The sequence below is a fragment of the Rhinolophus hipposideros genome (genome assembly GCF_964194185.1).
Source record: "Rhinolophus hipposideros genome assembly, chromosome: 20".
In the NCBI taxonomy this organism is placed as follows: domain Eukaryota; kingdom Metazoa; phylum Chordata; class Mammalia; order Chiroptera; family Rhinolophidae; genus Rhinolophus; species Rhinolophus hipposideros.
In genome coordinates, this window is record NC_138066.1 from 43,412,620 (window position 1) to 43,429,610 (window position 16,991).

The 16,991-nt window shown below is 45.1% G+C and overlaps 1 protein-coding gene across 2 annotated transcripts in view; it reads right to left on the reverse strand.

The window, feature by feature from the left end:
• Nucleotides 1-14,578: 14,578 nt before the first annotated feature.
• RGS9 (regulator of G protein signaling 9) overlaps nucleotides 14,579-16,991 on the reverse strand; it is a 62,505-nt gene continuing 60,092 nt past the window's right edge. For both annotated transcript variants that reach the window (XM_081027501.1, XM_081027502.1), the window contains exons 18-19: nucleotides 16,178-16,650; nucleotides 14,579-16,026 (exon numbers count right to left, since the gene is read on the reverse strand). In XM_081027501.1, the coding sequence (XP_080883627.1) occupies nucleotides 15,876-16,026; nucleotides 16,178-16,650 (624 nt within the window). In that variant the 3' untranslated portion in view covers nucleotides 14,579-15,875. The remainder of the gene's footprint in view (nucleotides 16,027-16,177; nucleotides 16,651-16,991) is intronic.

Below are 16,991 nucleotides of genomic sequence, written 5' to 3' on the forward strand. Positions count from 1 at the left end.
TGCAGTCGGAGGGGCAAAGTAGGGACAGACAAGCCACACAATGACAAAGAAACCAGCATTAAGAAAGGGAAATACGCAGTTTTACTGCCCTTCACAAAGAGAGGCCAAAGAAGCTGGAAAACAGAACTGGGGTGAGAGGGCGGGGGACCAGAAGTAGCAAGAGGGGTAGGCAGGATGGAGGTCGACACAATGGTGGTTGAGACACAGTTCAGAACGGGGCCAAAGTGAAAAATGAACAGTCTGACCCAGTTCACGTACATCCATTTTCTACTATGCTTGCATAGTAGAAAAAATAATTATAAACTACCTGGTATGCCTTTCGGTTGATAAGCCAGTATCTTTTCTCTCTCTCTCTCTCTCTCTCTCTCTCTCTCTAACTGAAGTACCCACTCTGTGCGGCCTTCTGCTCAATCCACATGGTAATAGTGACAAGACTTTGATGTCCTCCTCATTCAACAGAATGTTGTTTAGTTCAAAGTAAAGAACAGAGGCAATTCTTTGCTTTTAAATTATTAGCTCCCTAAGTCTTCTGTAATGATATAGTTTGACTGAAGTGTGCAGTTTATTAACTACATAAAGACGACATTATCAGAGCGGAGAAAGGCCGCTGCGAGTTTTGCCTTTCAGCCTGGCAGCAGGGTTTCTAGATACTTTGATCTCAATCAATGCTAAATGTCTTTGTGAGATAGAGAGAGAGAGCTGAAATTATCTTTGGCATGGCGGCAGCATCAATTATTCAAGCCCTTTTCCTTATGAATTAAAGTGTTCTTCAACTTCCACCCCACTTGTGGGTTTGGGTGGGTTTTTTTTTTCTTTTATTGTTGTTTTTCCAGTCAGGAAAGGCATTTGGAATAAATCTCTGAGCGTTCGCTAATCATACTCCGGCTGACCTTTGAGAATTCACATCCACTCTTTCTCCTCCTCCTCTTTCCTAATTGCTCTCTCCCTCACAGCCCTGGTCTTCTCTGAGGTGACCTCAAGGACTATTCAGAGAAAAGGGGGTCATTGTTTCTGTTTGGCTTCTTGCCAGAATGGTCAGCCAAGGCCAATGAAGTAGCCCCCTGACAAGAAGTGTTGGTCTGAAATCTGATGAAATGGAGGGATCCACAGGCTGTTAGAAACCCTCCCTGCTGACCTCAGCGGCTCACTGGGCCTTCCAAGGAAGAGTTTGACTATCGAACTGTCCTTACGATCAAGACCCAGTTCTCCTTAATATGCCCACTTTCCAGAATGGTGATTTTCAAACTGCAGACTGAAACCAATAAGTGGGTCGTCAAGTCAATTTTGTGGGTCATGTCCAGCAGAATAGAATAGAGAAGAAAATATCAGAATTGATTTGATGTGTTAGGTTAAGTATTGTTTCTTGAAACTTTTGTTTCAGATATGAGTGTACCGAGTCACCATATATCATCACCACCCCCTTACCCAAAAGAGACCCTGAGATAAAGATTTGGTAGTAAGTTGCTTAATTGCAGGGTGGGGGGTGGGGTAGTGATTCCACAAAGTACTGTGAGGTAATGGGGTACATGAGACAGGAAGGGAGGAGAGCCAATGTAGTGTGTGTTAATGACTGGGTTAAATCTATGAGCCGCTGGAGTTCAGTACCTCTGGGGACACTCTGAAAGACTGTGTGGAATATACCTCAGACTTGTCCCACCAACCATGAGGGAGCGGGAACACCAGTCCACAAATGCCCATCCTTCATTGGTCAGGGTCTCATCTGACATTTAGGTCTATGGCACTTCTAGGATACATAGACCAAGTATAACCCCATGACCAGAGAGGAGACAGTAGGTTCTTCCAGAAATTACCATAATCTAGACACAAAGATCATGACAGTAGGAGTTAAAAAATATATTACTTTTTAAATTACACCCATAGTAGGTGACACAGGTGCTCACATATTCTGCTGAGTATTCTCCTGAAAGGTAAATCATCAACAGGTATCGAGAGCTTTAAAATTTTTCCTCTCTTATGATGAAGCAATCCTACCTACAGGAACTTTTTACAAGAAGCACTTAAAAAGGGAGAAAATTAGAAATATCCCATATATCCAACAAAATGGGATTAGTTAACTCAATTATACTATAGCTGTATAATTGGATATAATCCCATTATTAAAAATGATGTTGAAATGAATATATAGTTATGGGAAAGATTTTATGGGGAAAAAAGCAGGTATTGAACTGGGTAAGGGGTATACGGAAATTCTCTGTACTCTGTTTGAAACTTGTCTGTAAATCTAAAACTATTCTCGAATTTAAAAGTTTATCTAAATATCTTTAAAAGGAGGTATTTGCCGTACTATCTAATTTCTACTTGACACACACACTTATTAATAGAAGAATATACCTGAAGGTGATCACAGTGGTTATGTCTGTGTGGTGAGATTAGGGAGCTTTTATCTTCTACTTTTTACTTATTTATATTTCCTATCTTTTTGTAGAAAAGAATATGTATTACTTTTTAAATAAAAAATTAAATTTCTTTTAAATCATCTTAAATGTATCTTAAATATTCTTTGAGAAAATCTTAGCAAAGAGGGAAAGAAGAAAGACTAATGGCTAAAAGAAAATATATATATATATATATATATATATATATATATATATATATATATATATATATATATATATATATATATATATATATATAAAACTCTGGCGCTCCACTGAATTACCATGAAATTGGTTTGCATTTCTGGATCTCCTCTTCTGGGTTCAGTGTGGTTTTGCTTCTAACCCCAAGCAGAAAGTCTACCTCTAGGTTGCTGCAGCTGCTTTGCTGAAATGTACAGAGAGGCAGAAGTGGCTGGGCAGATTAAAGGTGAAGGAGCACACATGCTCTGAGGCATGACTTACATTCAAGAGTTCCCCTGTAAGAGGAGACTGAAGTTACTCTCCATTATGCTGAAATCACATCCCTGCTTGGCCTTTTCTCCCTTCCCTGTCTCATTTTCCCTATACCCTGAATGGGTTCTCCTGGAAGCATTTTCATAATAAATCACTTGCCCATGAATCCTCATCTCAGGGTCTGCTTTTAGGAAACCCTGTGACAATGTTGCTGTTGATGCTTTAATGCATCTCCTTCCATTCTTTTTTCCATATATACAGCAAATGTTATATGACTCTAACACACTGTACTTTATGGAATATTAAGCTCTGATCTTCCCAGAAGCCAGTTCTGAGAGAGCCATGATGGGCCACATGATTCACAGCACCCATGGGGTTTTTTGTTGTTGTTGTTGTTGTTGTTATGGCTGGGGAGAAACAGAAGTATTTTCTAGTGCTGAGTGCAGAGGAAAATATGTCCTGTAAATTGTAGAGAACCACATTCTCAACAGCTTCCTGCAATGATCATAGTAACAAATTCCATAAGCTGATGGCAATGAGCCACAGTCGTGTGGTTGAGGGAAAGAGCTCTCTGATGCTCTCATAAAATCCAAGGATTAAATTCAGTGTGTAATCAGGGATTGCACAGAAAATGCCTACCGGGGCAAGGTGGGTAATATAAGTGAGGCACTATGTAAGAAAAGTTACTGGATTTTGAATGGTTGTCTTTATCTAACCCTTTTACTAAATTCTTAAATTAATATATATATAATTTGGGGTGATTGTTTTGAGTTTTCGATATTTACAATCATATTATCTACAAATAATATTTTTTCTCCTCCTTTTCCAATTCTTGTCTCAACTCTTTGCTGCATTGTTAAGAAACAGAGTAAAATTATAAAGATGATAATAAAATAGGTGTAATAAATATAGCAGAAAGGTCTAGTAAAATTTTTGAGGAAGTGTTATATATGCAAAAATATAGCTTTAGGGACATATACCCACATAAACTTTGCATATGTTTTTATTATAATAGATTGTATTGACATTTATTATATGTCTTTCTAAGGAGACACTCAGTTCCTCAAGGGAAGAGGCAGTTTCTTACATAACTAGTGTTCAGTCAATAGTTATCACACTGACATTTGAATGACTGAATTTATGCTCTGGCTAATAAATTTTCCTGCAGTTGTATATTCTTTTATATCTGCCCCCCAAATACGCATAGCTCTCTCTCGCTATCTCGTTCTTGTTCTCTCCCCCCTCCTTGGAATCCAGTATGACCTAACTTTGCTACATTCCATACTTGAATCCCATTCCACCAAACACTGTTTTCTTATCCTTGACCCTTACCCTCTTGTACTCAAATGGTCTAAATCCTGTTGATTCACCACCTATATATCTCTCAAATCTTTTCATTTCTCTCCTTTGTTGCCACTTCCTTGGTTCAGCTAATACATTTTCCACATTGCTACTAGAGAGAACTTTCAACCATACAATTGCATATGTCCTTCCTGATTTGAAATCTTTTGATGGCTTTCCACTGTATTCATAGAAAAATCTCGTCCTTAGAGTGGTACTCATAATCTGGTGTATCCTTCTAGCTTTATCCCTGGTCTTTCCATCTCTTACACCAGTTTCTGGCCATATGAATGTCTTACAGCATCCTGAAAAGATCAGAAGAGCTAAGGATCAAAAGTGATGATTGGGAGTTACTTAATTTTTAATTAACAAAAGTGGGGAAAGCATATGAGTGGTAAGTAAACTCCCTTTCTTAATTCCTTTTAAATTTGGACTACATGGGTAGAATGGAATAATAAAAAGGTCTTTAGTGGTACAAAATTTAGGAACCACTGAGATACAGATGAAACATAAATAATCATAAATATGTATGAGGGAAGGAAAAGTAATATTATTACCTGTATGCCCCTCATCACACATGATTGGTCAAGTGCATGGACAGAAATATGGAAGAAAAAGTTGTTTAAGGATAAAGCATTTTTTTCTACCTACTACATAGATGTGACATTACCAGGGAATTTCAACTATGTCTTGGAAAAAAGAAGGAGTTAAAGACACCAAAAAGGTGACTTCTGAGGTCAAATATGTAGAATCAGCCTACAAGAGGAATGGACTGAAGGACATGTATTTGGACACATAAGTTAGGAGTGGGGCTGAAACATTTGCCTACGAAAACTCTCGTGACATAGAGTGGCCACACAACTCACAACTTCCCTGGGTGTTCTCAAAGGAAACTCACACTCTCTAACCACCAGTGGGTCCTCAGTGCTCTAGGACAACCCTCTGCATTCCTCTTACCCATTCTTACTTCTACTCTCCTCCAGATTCTGCTTTTATATCTCTTCTTTTCTTTCCCTTTGCTCTGTCCCCCAATAATACCCTCATCTATTCCCAGGCTTTCAGTATTTTCATTATGTCTGTGAAGATGTCCACAAAAGCTACATCTCCATTCCTGTTTCCTCTCCCAGGGACCCATGTGGCCTTTTCAAACTCAACGTCATGAATTTATCTCCCCCAGTTTACTTCCTCCTCCTGATTATCAGGTCCCATCAAATGGCAACTCCACTCTCCAATGCTCTGGGCTCCACAGTCTCAGACACGTTTAACTCCACCCTCTCCTTTCCCCTGACATCATGTTCCAGATCTATTCAACCCTTCTGACTGTTCTTTCCTTCTCAGCCCTCCTGGTCTCGCCCTAGTGCGATCCTATGGCAATTTCACAGACGTACTGTTACTTCTCTTTTCGTTCCATCCCAGATCTGGTCCCCGGATGTATTTTTCTAAAGCGCAGCTCTGATCAGCCATAGTCAGGCTCAAAACCCTCCACGGCTCCCCATTGCCTATCAGAGTAAGTCTATTTCCCTTACTGAGCTCTGGGATCAACCTGGTTCAGAACATCATATCCTACAATCCCTTTAATAATCTCGACTCCCTGTGGTTCTTGAATGCCTTCCCTCTCTTTCCTCTCTATTCTCTATCTCTATCTTTTGTCCTTGTGGTTCCCCCAACTGGAATGCTTTCCTTTTCCTCTCCCTGTCATGTAAGTTTCAACCTAAACTCGTGTATGAAACCTTGATGTCACCAGTGGGGTGCTTCTTCTCTCCCTGAAACTCTGTATTCTTTAGGCAATTGATCACATTCTGCTTTCTATCACCGTAATGCATGTTTTAGTGCCCTGACAACTTGGAAAGTCCTTGAGGGCAGAAACCACGCAAGCCATTCTTGCATCCCCAGCGCCAACCACACAGCAGGTCCTCATAACGGGTGTTGAATGAATCCTTAAATTATTAACATTGCTGAGACTTGCGGAGCCAGGCCACCTCTACTGAGAAACCACTCTCTTCCATAGCTCTGTTGCTAAAATCACACGCAGACCAGCTCATCTGTGCTTTCCTCACAAGTCCAACAGTTCTTACACATCCCTCATTACAGACCCATCTGACTGCTCTCTCTTCAGACCCAGATCTCTTGCCCTGAGGGCATCTAGCCAACTCTCCCAGATTAGAATCTCAGTCTCAGGGATTAGCCAACTTCTGAGGGCCTCATTTTCTGTCTTCCTGTCCCCAGCTTTCCGCTTCTGAGATGATCCCCAGGCCCAGGAGCGCAGCCAAAGCTTGACCCTAAGGCAGTGTCCCCTCAGAACCAGCTCAAGAGCAAAAGAAACCCTGCCTTCCCGAGATCAAAGCTCCGTGCAGCCAGATCACCCATGGCCTAATGCCACGCTGCTATGGCAACGTGAATTTTAAGTAGGCATCAGCAGAAGCTGTCTCTTCTATTTCAACAACCCCAGAGCCAGCCTCTACGGGTGGGACACCCCACAATGAGGGCCCAGGGTACACCTGAAGGACCTGAGTCATTTTCTAGGGTCACCTGGTAGCTGACATTTTGAGGCCTGATATAGAGAGGGAAGGGGTGGATCACACGTCTCCTGAGATAGAATGTATTACTGAGGAAGACGTAGGGGGCACCAGCAGTCTCTAGGGCAGAACCCCAATACGGAAGCTGAAACCAGCTCCACACTTTTCTCCCCTCCAGGAACCCAGGCTCTTAATTATCTTTTGCATCCATGCAAAGATGACTGACATAGTACCCAATCCTGTGGCCATCATCATCACTCGGGGAAATAAATCACACATTGAAACAAAACACAGTATATTGTAACTGAGGTCATAATAATGATTCCCTCACTTCCTGTTATATATTGTACACTGGGACCACTGATGGCGCCAAACACCCAAAGCCCCAGCAAGATTGGGATGCCTGCCCTACAGGAGCCAGTCAAGGCAGCACATGTTCCACGGTCTCTGTGATCGTCTCCAATGTCCCGTCCTCCCAGATTTAGGACTGTACAAGGGGATGGGAGCCCCGGTATACTTGGCCTCGTGCCCTTGGCCTCTAGAGGAAAATGCTCAACTCCAGCAGTTCTCACAGCTGAGGACTCACTAGCACAGACAATATAACAGTGTCAATATCAGTGCTGACTAGGGTGTAAGGAAATGATTGCCCTCATGCCTTCATGCTGCTAGAAATCTAAATTCACATAGACTTCTAGCAAGGCAATTGGCAGGGTGAATTGGTCTTTAACATGTATGCACATTTTCACCCAGCGAGCCCTCTGTTTTGTTTCCGTGCTGGGGAGAGACTTGTAGATGTGCACAGAAAAGAATACACCAGGATGTTTGTTTTCGTGAAAAATGGGAAACATCTTAGTATTCACCTATAGGAGAGTAATCAAACCTAGACACAAGCAAGCATCGTGTATGACTTTCCTGGAGCTGCTGTAACAAAGTGCCACGAACTAAGTGGCTTAAAGCAAGGGAAATTTATTTTCTCACAGTTCTGGAGGCCAGAAGTCCAAATCCAAGCCGTTGGCAGAGCCATGTTCCCTCTGAAAGCTCTAGGGATGACTCCTTCCTTGCTTCTTTCAGCTCCTCGTGGCCCCAGCAGTCCTCAGCATTATTCGGCTTGTAGCACCGTCGTTCCAATCTCTGCCTCCATCTTCAGGGGGACTTCTTCACTGGGTGTCTGTGTGAGTCCTCCCTTCTAGAAGGATTTCAGGCATTGAGTTGAGAGCCCATCTTAATCCAGTATGACTAGTATTTCAGTAAAAACACCACTCGGGATTTTTTTAAAGACACTGAAAATCTCAGACCAACACTACTAGGAAGTTGTTGACTTTTCATCCAGTTTCAACAAAAATACTAGAGATTCATAAGAGACGTAAAAGTGAAATAATAAAAGGGCCCCTGATGCACAGTATTAGCCTCAGAGTGATGTATCTGGAGGTTTGCTGCATAATCAGGAGATTTTTATCTTAATAGATGATCCATCTTCAACTCCCCAAACCGCAAACCGAGTGCGGTGCTGCCTGAGGCTCTGCACAGAGGAGGCTGTAGGTATGACTCTGCCCTTTAGAGGTTCTCATCGTAGAAACTTACTGTGATGAGAGTAAGGAGCCGTAAAAACAAAACCCAATCACCATAACATAGGGACAGAGGCCGGCCCTCTGGTAGTCCAGAAGCTTGGCTGAATATCCCAGGAGTGCCCTGTTACCGTGAGCCTTCAAATTCTCTTTACTTTGAAGCCAAAGAACATTGAGGATTAGCACGGGGGTGGACCAGGGCTGAGGACTCTGCAAGAGAAGCAGAGAACTCTGTAATCCAGGTCTTCCTAATACCTCATGGGTAACATACACAATAGAAGCTGATGACTTGGGTCAAGTGTTTGGGCCCTACTAGAAATGAAGCTTGCTGTACTCTTGTAGTGGGTAGCTAGGCTTGTGGGTTCGCTGAGATTCTCTGCTCAGTCCTTGTTCTCCAGGAACCGGATCCCAGAAGATGCTTCATGTCAGTTCTTTACAGAGGTGGATGTCTCCTTCATTCTGTGCCTTCTCATTTCATACGGGTAATATCTCACCATTTTCTTTTGCATTTTGCTAAAGGTAAGAGCTCTGAGATTATTTGTATACAAGTATGTTTCTGGCCTTCTCTACTACGCGTTCCTCAAGGGAACTAAAGCTTTCTGTACACTAGCCCAATGCACTCACACAGAGCCACATTCTAGGGCCAGCAACACTTTCTCCAGGTTCTTCTTTGCTTCAATACCACCTTGGACATGAAAATAGCAAATATTCAGCAAGCATTCACCACATACGAGGCACTGATCTGAGCTTTATACATAAATTAGTTCAGAATCTGCATACCCCTATATGACGCAGGTATTAGCCTGATCCCAAATTTATGGATGAGAGAACTGAGGGTTGGGGAGCTTTAATAAAATGCTCAAGGTCACTTAGCTAGGAAAGAGCAGAACCTGGATCTTAACTAAAGTATTGTGTACCAGGCAGTGTGCCCTTAGTTGTCATGTTCTGCACCCTTTCCTAATATTGTATATTCTAATTCTTAGTTTAAAACTATGTTCCCCAACTAAAGTATGAATCCTTGAGAACAGGACCTAATTTTATTCATGACAGCATACCAAATGCCTAGTAAGCCCACCATGAAACATGGACGGATGGATGGATGGATGGATGGATGGATGGATGGATGGATGGATGGGCGGATGGATAGAAGGCTATATTAAAGGGGAAAAATCTTTTCCTTCTGCCAACTTATTTTCATTTTTGGGGAGCCTGTAAATTAGCTGACAAAAAAAACCCACACAGGTTAATTAACAGATTAATTCCCAGATTAACAAAGAAAAGACAAAGTTTATTCACATTCAGAACCCACAAAGAAATGGCTCCTCAAACAGCTGTAGTTAATGGTTTATATATCGTCTTAATAAAAAGAGGGGTTAGGATTTCAAGGGAAAGCAAACGGTGGGAAGTAATGAGAAACAAGTAGTGGAACACAAGCAAGGATATAGAAAGTTTTGACAAGGTTTTGTTTATATAATTTCTCATCCAGGTGCAAGTGGTCCGTCTCATTTCCAACTGCAAACTTCCCAGAGAGGGGATTTATGGAGGCGTATTTTTGAGAAGCTTTGCTTAAGTCAGAAAAAAAATAAAAGTTTAGATAAGGTTCCCCACCCCCGGGAGCAAGCTACTGTCTGTTCAGATGCCTTTAGCTTGAAATAAGCTGTATACCACACTGGTGGGTCCAAGGGGATCCCATCTAATAGATACGTGGGTGGAGGGACAGATGGATGGACAGATGAATGGATGGATGAAAGTGGATGGTGTAGACTCATTTGTGGGTTTAGGATGAAGAGTAAAGAGGCCTTTCATGACAGGGCCAGAGCCAGTCAGGCTTGTAAGACATTCAATGAGAATAAATTTCCCCGCCCCCAAATTATATCCATAGCTTGTTGTGTTATCTAAATTTCTAAGTTTGGAGATGTATTTTCTTGAGCCAGAGGTCTCTGTTAAAATGGAGCTACAAGGGAGAGGGAAACGGTATAATTCGATAACTCGAAGCAATATATGTATTTACATCTATGTTTATATCTATACATATGAACTTGTATGAAATATATCAATTTAAATATGTGTATAATAGTATATGTACAACAATATTTTATATATAATATATAGTATATTTTTATATATAATATATATATAATTGTTATATATAACATACATAGCCATTATATATGCCCTGGCGGACAGCAACAGGAGATGTCCAGGGACCCAGAGACTTGGAGAAGCAGACCTAAGACCCTGTCCCTCAAGCTGGGATACCTGAAGGGCTGCCCAGAACAGAAAAAGGGGACTCTGAAAAAGAAGGACTTCTCCCTAAAGCATAACAAACATACAATAGAAGGTGCCAAAAGAAAACAGAGATAATGGGGAGGAGGGAGGAACATTATTCAGAGACAATGGATGAGAAATTCAAGACTGGAAACAAGACATGAGTCCTCAGATTGAAGAAGGGCCACCCCCAGCAGCATGCACACAAGCACCTCCACACTTAGACACATTGCAGAAACTGCAGAACACTCAAGACAAGCACCAGTTCTTGGAAGCAAAATGGAGAAGAAAATGTATAAAGCAACAGCAGTGGGACTTCTTGTCAGCAACAAGACAGGGCAGATGATGAAATAATAGTATCTGAAGTAGAGAGAGGAAATTTTCTCTCCACCTATCATTCTTGATTCAGCTAAACAATCATTTAACACATAGTAAAGATGAAAATAGTGAAATAGTAATGAGGGTAAAATAAAGACTTTCTCAGCAGGACAAAAAAAAGCTTAGTTTACTTCTCAAAGCCATCAATGCAAGAATAACTGAAGGAGGCTCTTCGGTTCAAAGAAAACTGTCCCTGGAAGGAGGAAATGAGATCCGAGGGACAACGGTGAGCAAAGAGTTGGGTAAACATATTGTTAAAGCTAAATAAGCATTGACTGTAATACACAATAATAACAATCATAATGACTCATTTGTTTAAAACCATCATGAAACTCATCACAACATAGAACAAAGGTTGGCAAACTTTGGCCCTGGAGCTACATCCAGTCAGCTACCTGTTTTTATATGGCCCTGGTGGTAAGAATGGTTCCCCCCGCTTTTTTTTTATTGTGATAAAATAAACACATAAACTTACCATTTTAACCATTCACTGTGCGATTCAGTGGCAGTAAGTGTATTCACCTGGGATAAGGAGGATAGAGATACTGTTTTGCCTTTTTTTAAGCACTAGAAATAATTAGGGCAAAATATTAACACGGGTCAATTGTAGGTGATGTGGGGTATGGATGTTTGTTATAATATTCATTGCACTTTTCTGTATTTTTTTAATTCCAAAATTTAAATATATTTAGCGTACACATATGAAGAAAATTAAATGCATGAAACTTCGATTGGTGTGTTTCTACCAGCTGTAAGTGGAGAAATCACATCTGTAAAATAAGGTTACTGATGTTGTGCCCCCACCACACGGTAGTGAAGATTAATGGAAGGAGTCATGGAGGACTCCTGAAATGTAACCCTAACTCCCCAAGATCGAGGACTTCGGGACAAGACAACTTGGTTAAGGAGGGAACACACGGGGTGCAAAAGCTGGTTAGAAGATGGACTGCGAAACTGAAAAGGGATGTCTTCCTAAAGGTTCTGAGAAGAGAGCGGCTGTAATCCCGCCAAGGACCAGCCCAGAACATGGCCTGAACCTCACTGCCCCCCGGCACCCGCGTCTAACATGCTGTGTTCACCTCTCCCTAAAGGTTGTGAGGTCAGGGAAGCAGACGCATTCTTCATAAACATCCGCCTTCTAAGGACCCATCGTGTGATGCTTTCCAAGCGCATCGTGGTCTCCAAGGTCACCAGTGCTTGTTGGGCTCTGCACAGTGTCCCCACTGCAGCCTGTACCAGGCCAACGTCCACAGTGCCCCACGCATGCACCTCATGGACACCCCCCATTCACTCCCCAGGGTGTACACATGTGGCCCTGGGTGCTCGCATAGGTACGTGTGTGTACGCCCACACACAGGCATGCTCACGCACCTCTGCACACGGGCAAACTCCCTCCCCTCCTTAGACAAGGCTGATGCTGCCGTCACCTGTCCCTATACCCAAATCCAGCTGTCCCCAACAGATTCTTCCAACTCACAGGGATCTTTGAATATCCTTGTTCTATTTCTTGAGAAGGAAATGGGCCTGCTCCTCCCTCAATCTCTTGTCACAGGGCCATACATGGGTCCCTCCCATCAGCAGCAAAACTGAAAAGCTTGATTTCTGACACCATTTATTTGCCCTACGTATCACCCCACTCCAGCCCCTCTGGGTGTCCTAGCCCTCCAGCCTCACCTGCTCAACGGAGAAGCTGGCAAATCACTCAGGCTGAGGAGGGAAAGATGAATGAGGCTTAAGAGGTTTCCAGTCCTAGGAGTCAGAGCTTGACACAAAGAGATGACCCTCAAAGGGTGGATTTTATTGGCTGCAGTCCACACATGAGGGAACTAGTTTTCTTTCTGCGGGAGTGTTTCTGTAGAGGGTTTCAACCCTGCCCCAAAGCCACTGAGAACACAGAGCATCGGCCTTGGTCCCCATTAGGCACAGCAGTCAGGAGAACCCTGCAGGGGTCCCCACAGCCAAGGGCAGCACTGAGAGCACTGATGCCCCCAGGGTCCCCACCTCAGACCGCTTCAGGGGCTCTGGGTCTGAGGACAGGATAAAGCACACAGGGGACAACCAGTCCCTCTCCCCAATCCAGAGGAAAGTACCACTCTGTAAGTACTTCTTTCTTCTTCGACACAGGTCTCTCAATTCCTCAGGGGAAATCCCAACCACCTCTCTTTGGGGATCCATGAGCCTCGGACTCCCTCTTCTGGTGAAGTGTGAAGAGGAGCCGGTGCCCAGAGCGGAGGGCTGGGCCTGTGAGGCCGAGGTAAGCAGAGGTCCCATGTCTCCTCACCTGCCCCAGCTCACCTTCTGGGCATCCAGGCCCCCAGGAGTGCCTGGCAGGTACAGACTCCTTAAAGGTTCTTCTTCTCTTTCCTAGCAAATAAGCAAGGGACAGCACTGTCTCCTCTCAGGCTCAGTGAATTCACAGCCTCAAGTGGGCCACCCAGGGTCCCCTCCCCACAGGGCCAAGAGACAACTGCCAAAGGACTCTTGGAGAAATTGTTCGGCTTGTAGAGTTTCAAGAGAAGGAAAGTAAGCACTTTCCTGAAACTTTGACAAATGTAATGGGATATTTAAGTAGGGTGTTTTCTGTCTTCGTTTCTGCTGTGGCCCCAAAGGCTGAGAATAGAATAGTAGATACCAACCACTCGCCCGAGTCCAAGTGAGGTGCTTAACACATGGGTGTTAGAGGCAGTGGGACAGCCTCTAAAAAACATCCTGATCCTCTGCCTCCAGAGTCTGACACGACTGGATTAGGTGTGTCCTGGGCACTGGGATCCTTCAAGGTTCCCCAGAGGATTCTCATGTCCAAACAGATGAAGAATCATTCTGCTAGTGACTAGGAGATGAGTGGGACAACAAGATAAAAAAAAAGTATTGGTCCCTGGACTCCCCTCGTCCTGGACTGCTTCCTGCCTTTGGACAATGAAGTTTCAGAGGCAGACATTCCTTCATATTTGCACCACTTCCTTCATTCTGGGGTCTCTCTGTTACTGCACATCAGCCTGCACCTAATCCAACCAGTGAATCCTGCAGGCTTCGGTCATGAATGCTGGGGATCCACGTGGGCTTGCTTTCTCACTTTAGACCAGTTCTGCAAATAAAGATGTCAAGTTAACTGGCCCACTTACCTTCCAAGAAAGACCTAGCTGATTTCTCTTACTCTCTGGGAGAAAAGTTTCCGTACCCCTAGATCAGTGACTCCTGTATGAGCCCAGAGGAGTGGATTCTGTAGACTCTAACATGCAGTGCTCATTTGGTATTGAAGCATGTTGTCCTACAGGGTCAACAAGTCCAGGTTTTGGCCATGCACCTGCTCACCATTCATCTTCAGAAGTGTGCAGAGAGATGACTCAGCAGCCCAGTGTTTATGGGCTAAATAAGGTAAGTCGTCCAAGGTTGAAAGTAAGTGAGGGGCTCTTATTTACTAATTGAATTCTGACGAAGCTGAGGATTAAAAGGGAGAGGCAAAATGAGTGGTTTGTCAAACCACTTGAGCTCTTTTTTCCTATGATGACTTTCCATGCAACTTCTAAAAATGTTTTGCTCACCATGGAACCCTTCATCTCAACCCGCTGTCCAATCCCAATATCCCAGCAGGACCCTTCGGGGCAATGCTTCGGGGCTTTGGGCAGAAACAAATGACAAGGCACACATGCCCAGCAGTACAGGTTGTAACCTATCATTTATTTCAAGGTTTCTCCACAGTGGCACTGATATTGGACCACATAATTTTTTGTTGTGTTGGGGTAGGGGGCTGCCCTGGGTACTACAGGATGTTTAGCAGCGTCCCTGGCCTCTACCCACTAGATGCCAGTAGCACCCCCCCACACTGCTCAGTGTCCCCTGGGGGCAAAGTTGCCCCCTGGTTGAGAACCACTGATCTAGCTGAATTCCATGAAGCAAGGAGTCACAGCTGCCTCCCCAGGGCCTGGTATAGCACTGGGCACATAGTAGGGGCTCAGTAAAATCTCGTTGAGTGACTAGCTGGAGAAGAGGGGGGAGGAACGTGCCGAGGCCCGAACGTCCAGAAGTGACTACTGGAGATGTGACAATCACAGCATGACAGATGTGAGAATGTGCTGCAGGGTGCCCATGGACTGATGGCCACCAGTACATACGGGCCAGGCTTCCCAGGGGAGCTCCCAGCCAATGACCTTACATGCTGAGGGCATTAATGCAGAGCCATTCCCACCAGACACAGGACCCCTCCAACAGTGACTTTGGCTGAGGGACACCCCAGCAGCCTGGCCAAAACTTTCTTGGAACTGGGCTGCTATCTGACCCTCTCCCTACCCCCCACTTCCTTCCCCAGAGGTCAGCCCAGCACCAGGATAAAGAGGGGGTGAAGTCACCCACCAACTCTTTATCCTAACCTCATCCTGGCATCTGCTTCTTGGTGGATCTGAACAATACACCTGGCATTCTAGAAGGACGCCTTTCCCCAGACCTCCCCTTCCTGTAGGATGCCAGATCCTGGGGCATCCCCCTGGGGAAGTCCATTGATAAAAGCGTCATGCACATACCAATTTAAGCAGGGAAGGAGTTATCCCTGCTTAACAAGCCTTGGAAGTGACTCATTGCAAACGTCCCTTTGTCAAAAATACCAAAGACATGAGTCAAAGTGAGTCTAAATAATAGCGCATAAGTAACTAAGAACACAGACAGACACACACTAACAGGCCAGTCCAAGAGACTCTTTCAAGTTAACCTTTTATCGGTTTTAAGGCAACAAGTAAAGTCCTCTGGTCCACATGCCTTTCTTCTGCCCAAAAGAGGGAAGGTCGGAGGGAGAGAAGGAGTTGGTCCCCGGAGCCCAGACAGAGCACTCTGCCCCATCATCCACCCCGCCTTGTCTGCCTGGCCCCCAAGTATGATCTTAATGCACTTTGGTTCGAGAGCACGTCCGGTATCCCCATCCAGCGGAGTCTGCTGGGCCCTTCTGCCTGGTCCGAGGCCACGGCTCAGCCAGCTTTCCCCTCAGCCAGACTCTCCCAGGGGCAGATGACCTCCTTTTTGATGGCCTGGTCACCCGACCTTCCTGTCCCGGTATCCTCCGAGTCCATCAGGCAGGTCCCACTCTCCATAGGCACATCCATTTTTATCTGGAAAAAGCTTCGGGCGCGAGAGGAAAGGAAGTGGGGCGGGGGGTGTGCAGGAGGAACACCAAATGGAAAGACTCAATAGACGGCTCACCGACAGACATAGGTACACATACACACACACAGACACACACACACACAGCACAATACCCTCTGGTTCTTACTTTGTCACTCTCCTGGATTTCAGCCGTGGCAGCTGCTGGCCCACATCTCCCAGGGGCTGTACCTTCCCGTGGGACACATGGGGACACTTGGGCGAGAGCCTGGCAAAAACCGGTGAGGCTAAACAGCCTCGTCTCAAAAACCTGCCGAAGGACAGAGCCATGCGGGCCTTGGGAGGGGCCCTGGGCACGGGCCGGGGCCAGGGGCAGTCAGTGGAGGCGTCTCTGGAGGGTCTTTGGCGGAAACTGGATCTGCAGGCCTCCCCCTTCTGCTCTGAGCCCGAGGTGTTCTCCAAGTCCACCCGAATGGGTGAGGGGCAGACGGTGCTGCTGGGCCTTCGGATAAAGCGGCTGGGTGAGGGGAAGGGCTTCCTGGGGGAGCGGCAGGAGGGGGAGAAGGGGCTGGAAGGAGAGGGGGGCACGCAGGTCCCAGTGTACACAGCCAGGTGGGGGCTGGGAGCGGTGTGCTGGCCCGACTGCAGGGAAGGAAAGAGAGAGCTCAGAGTGAGTTGAGTGGCTAGCCAACGGGCCCAGGGACTACCCTCTGCTGACTGAGCCCCTGCCAGTGTCCGTAGCACAGGCCTCGTGTGGCTGTCCCCTGGGAAGTTGGGAAGGATGCTCAAAGCCATGTGACAATGGCACAGCCACACAGAGACCTCCTGCCAAGCGGCCTGCCTGTCTCCAAGCCCTAGCCATGGTCCCCAGACTTGGGCACTTGCGTCCCAAAGCAGACTGATGCTGGGGTGTGGCCAGGTTGGATTTCTAATCATCCCTCATCTTCCGTCCTCCCAAGAAGCAATGCTCAGTACCTGCCACA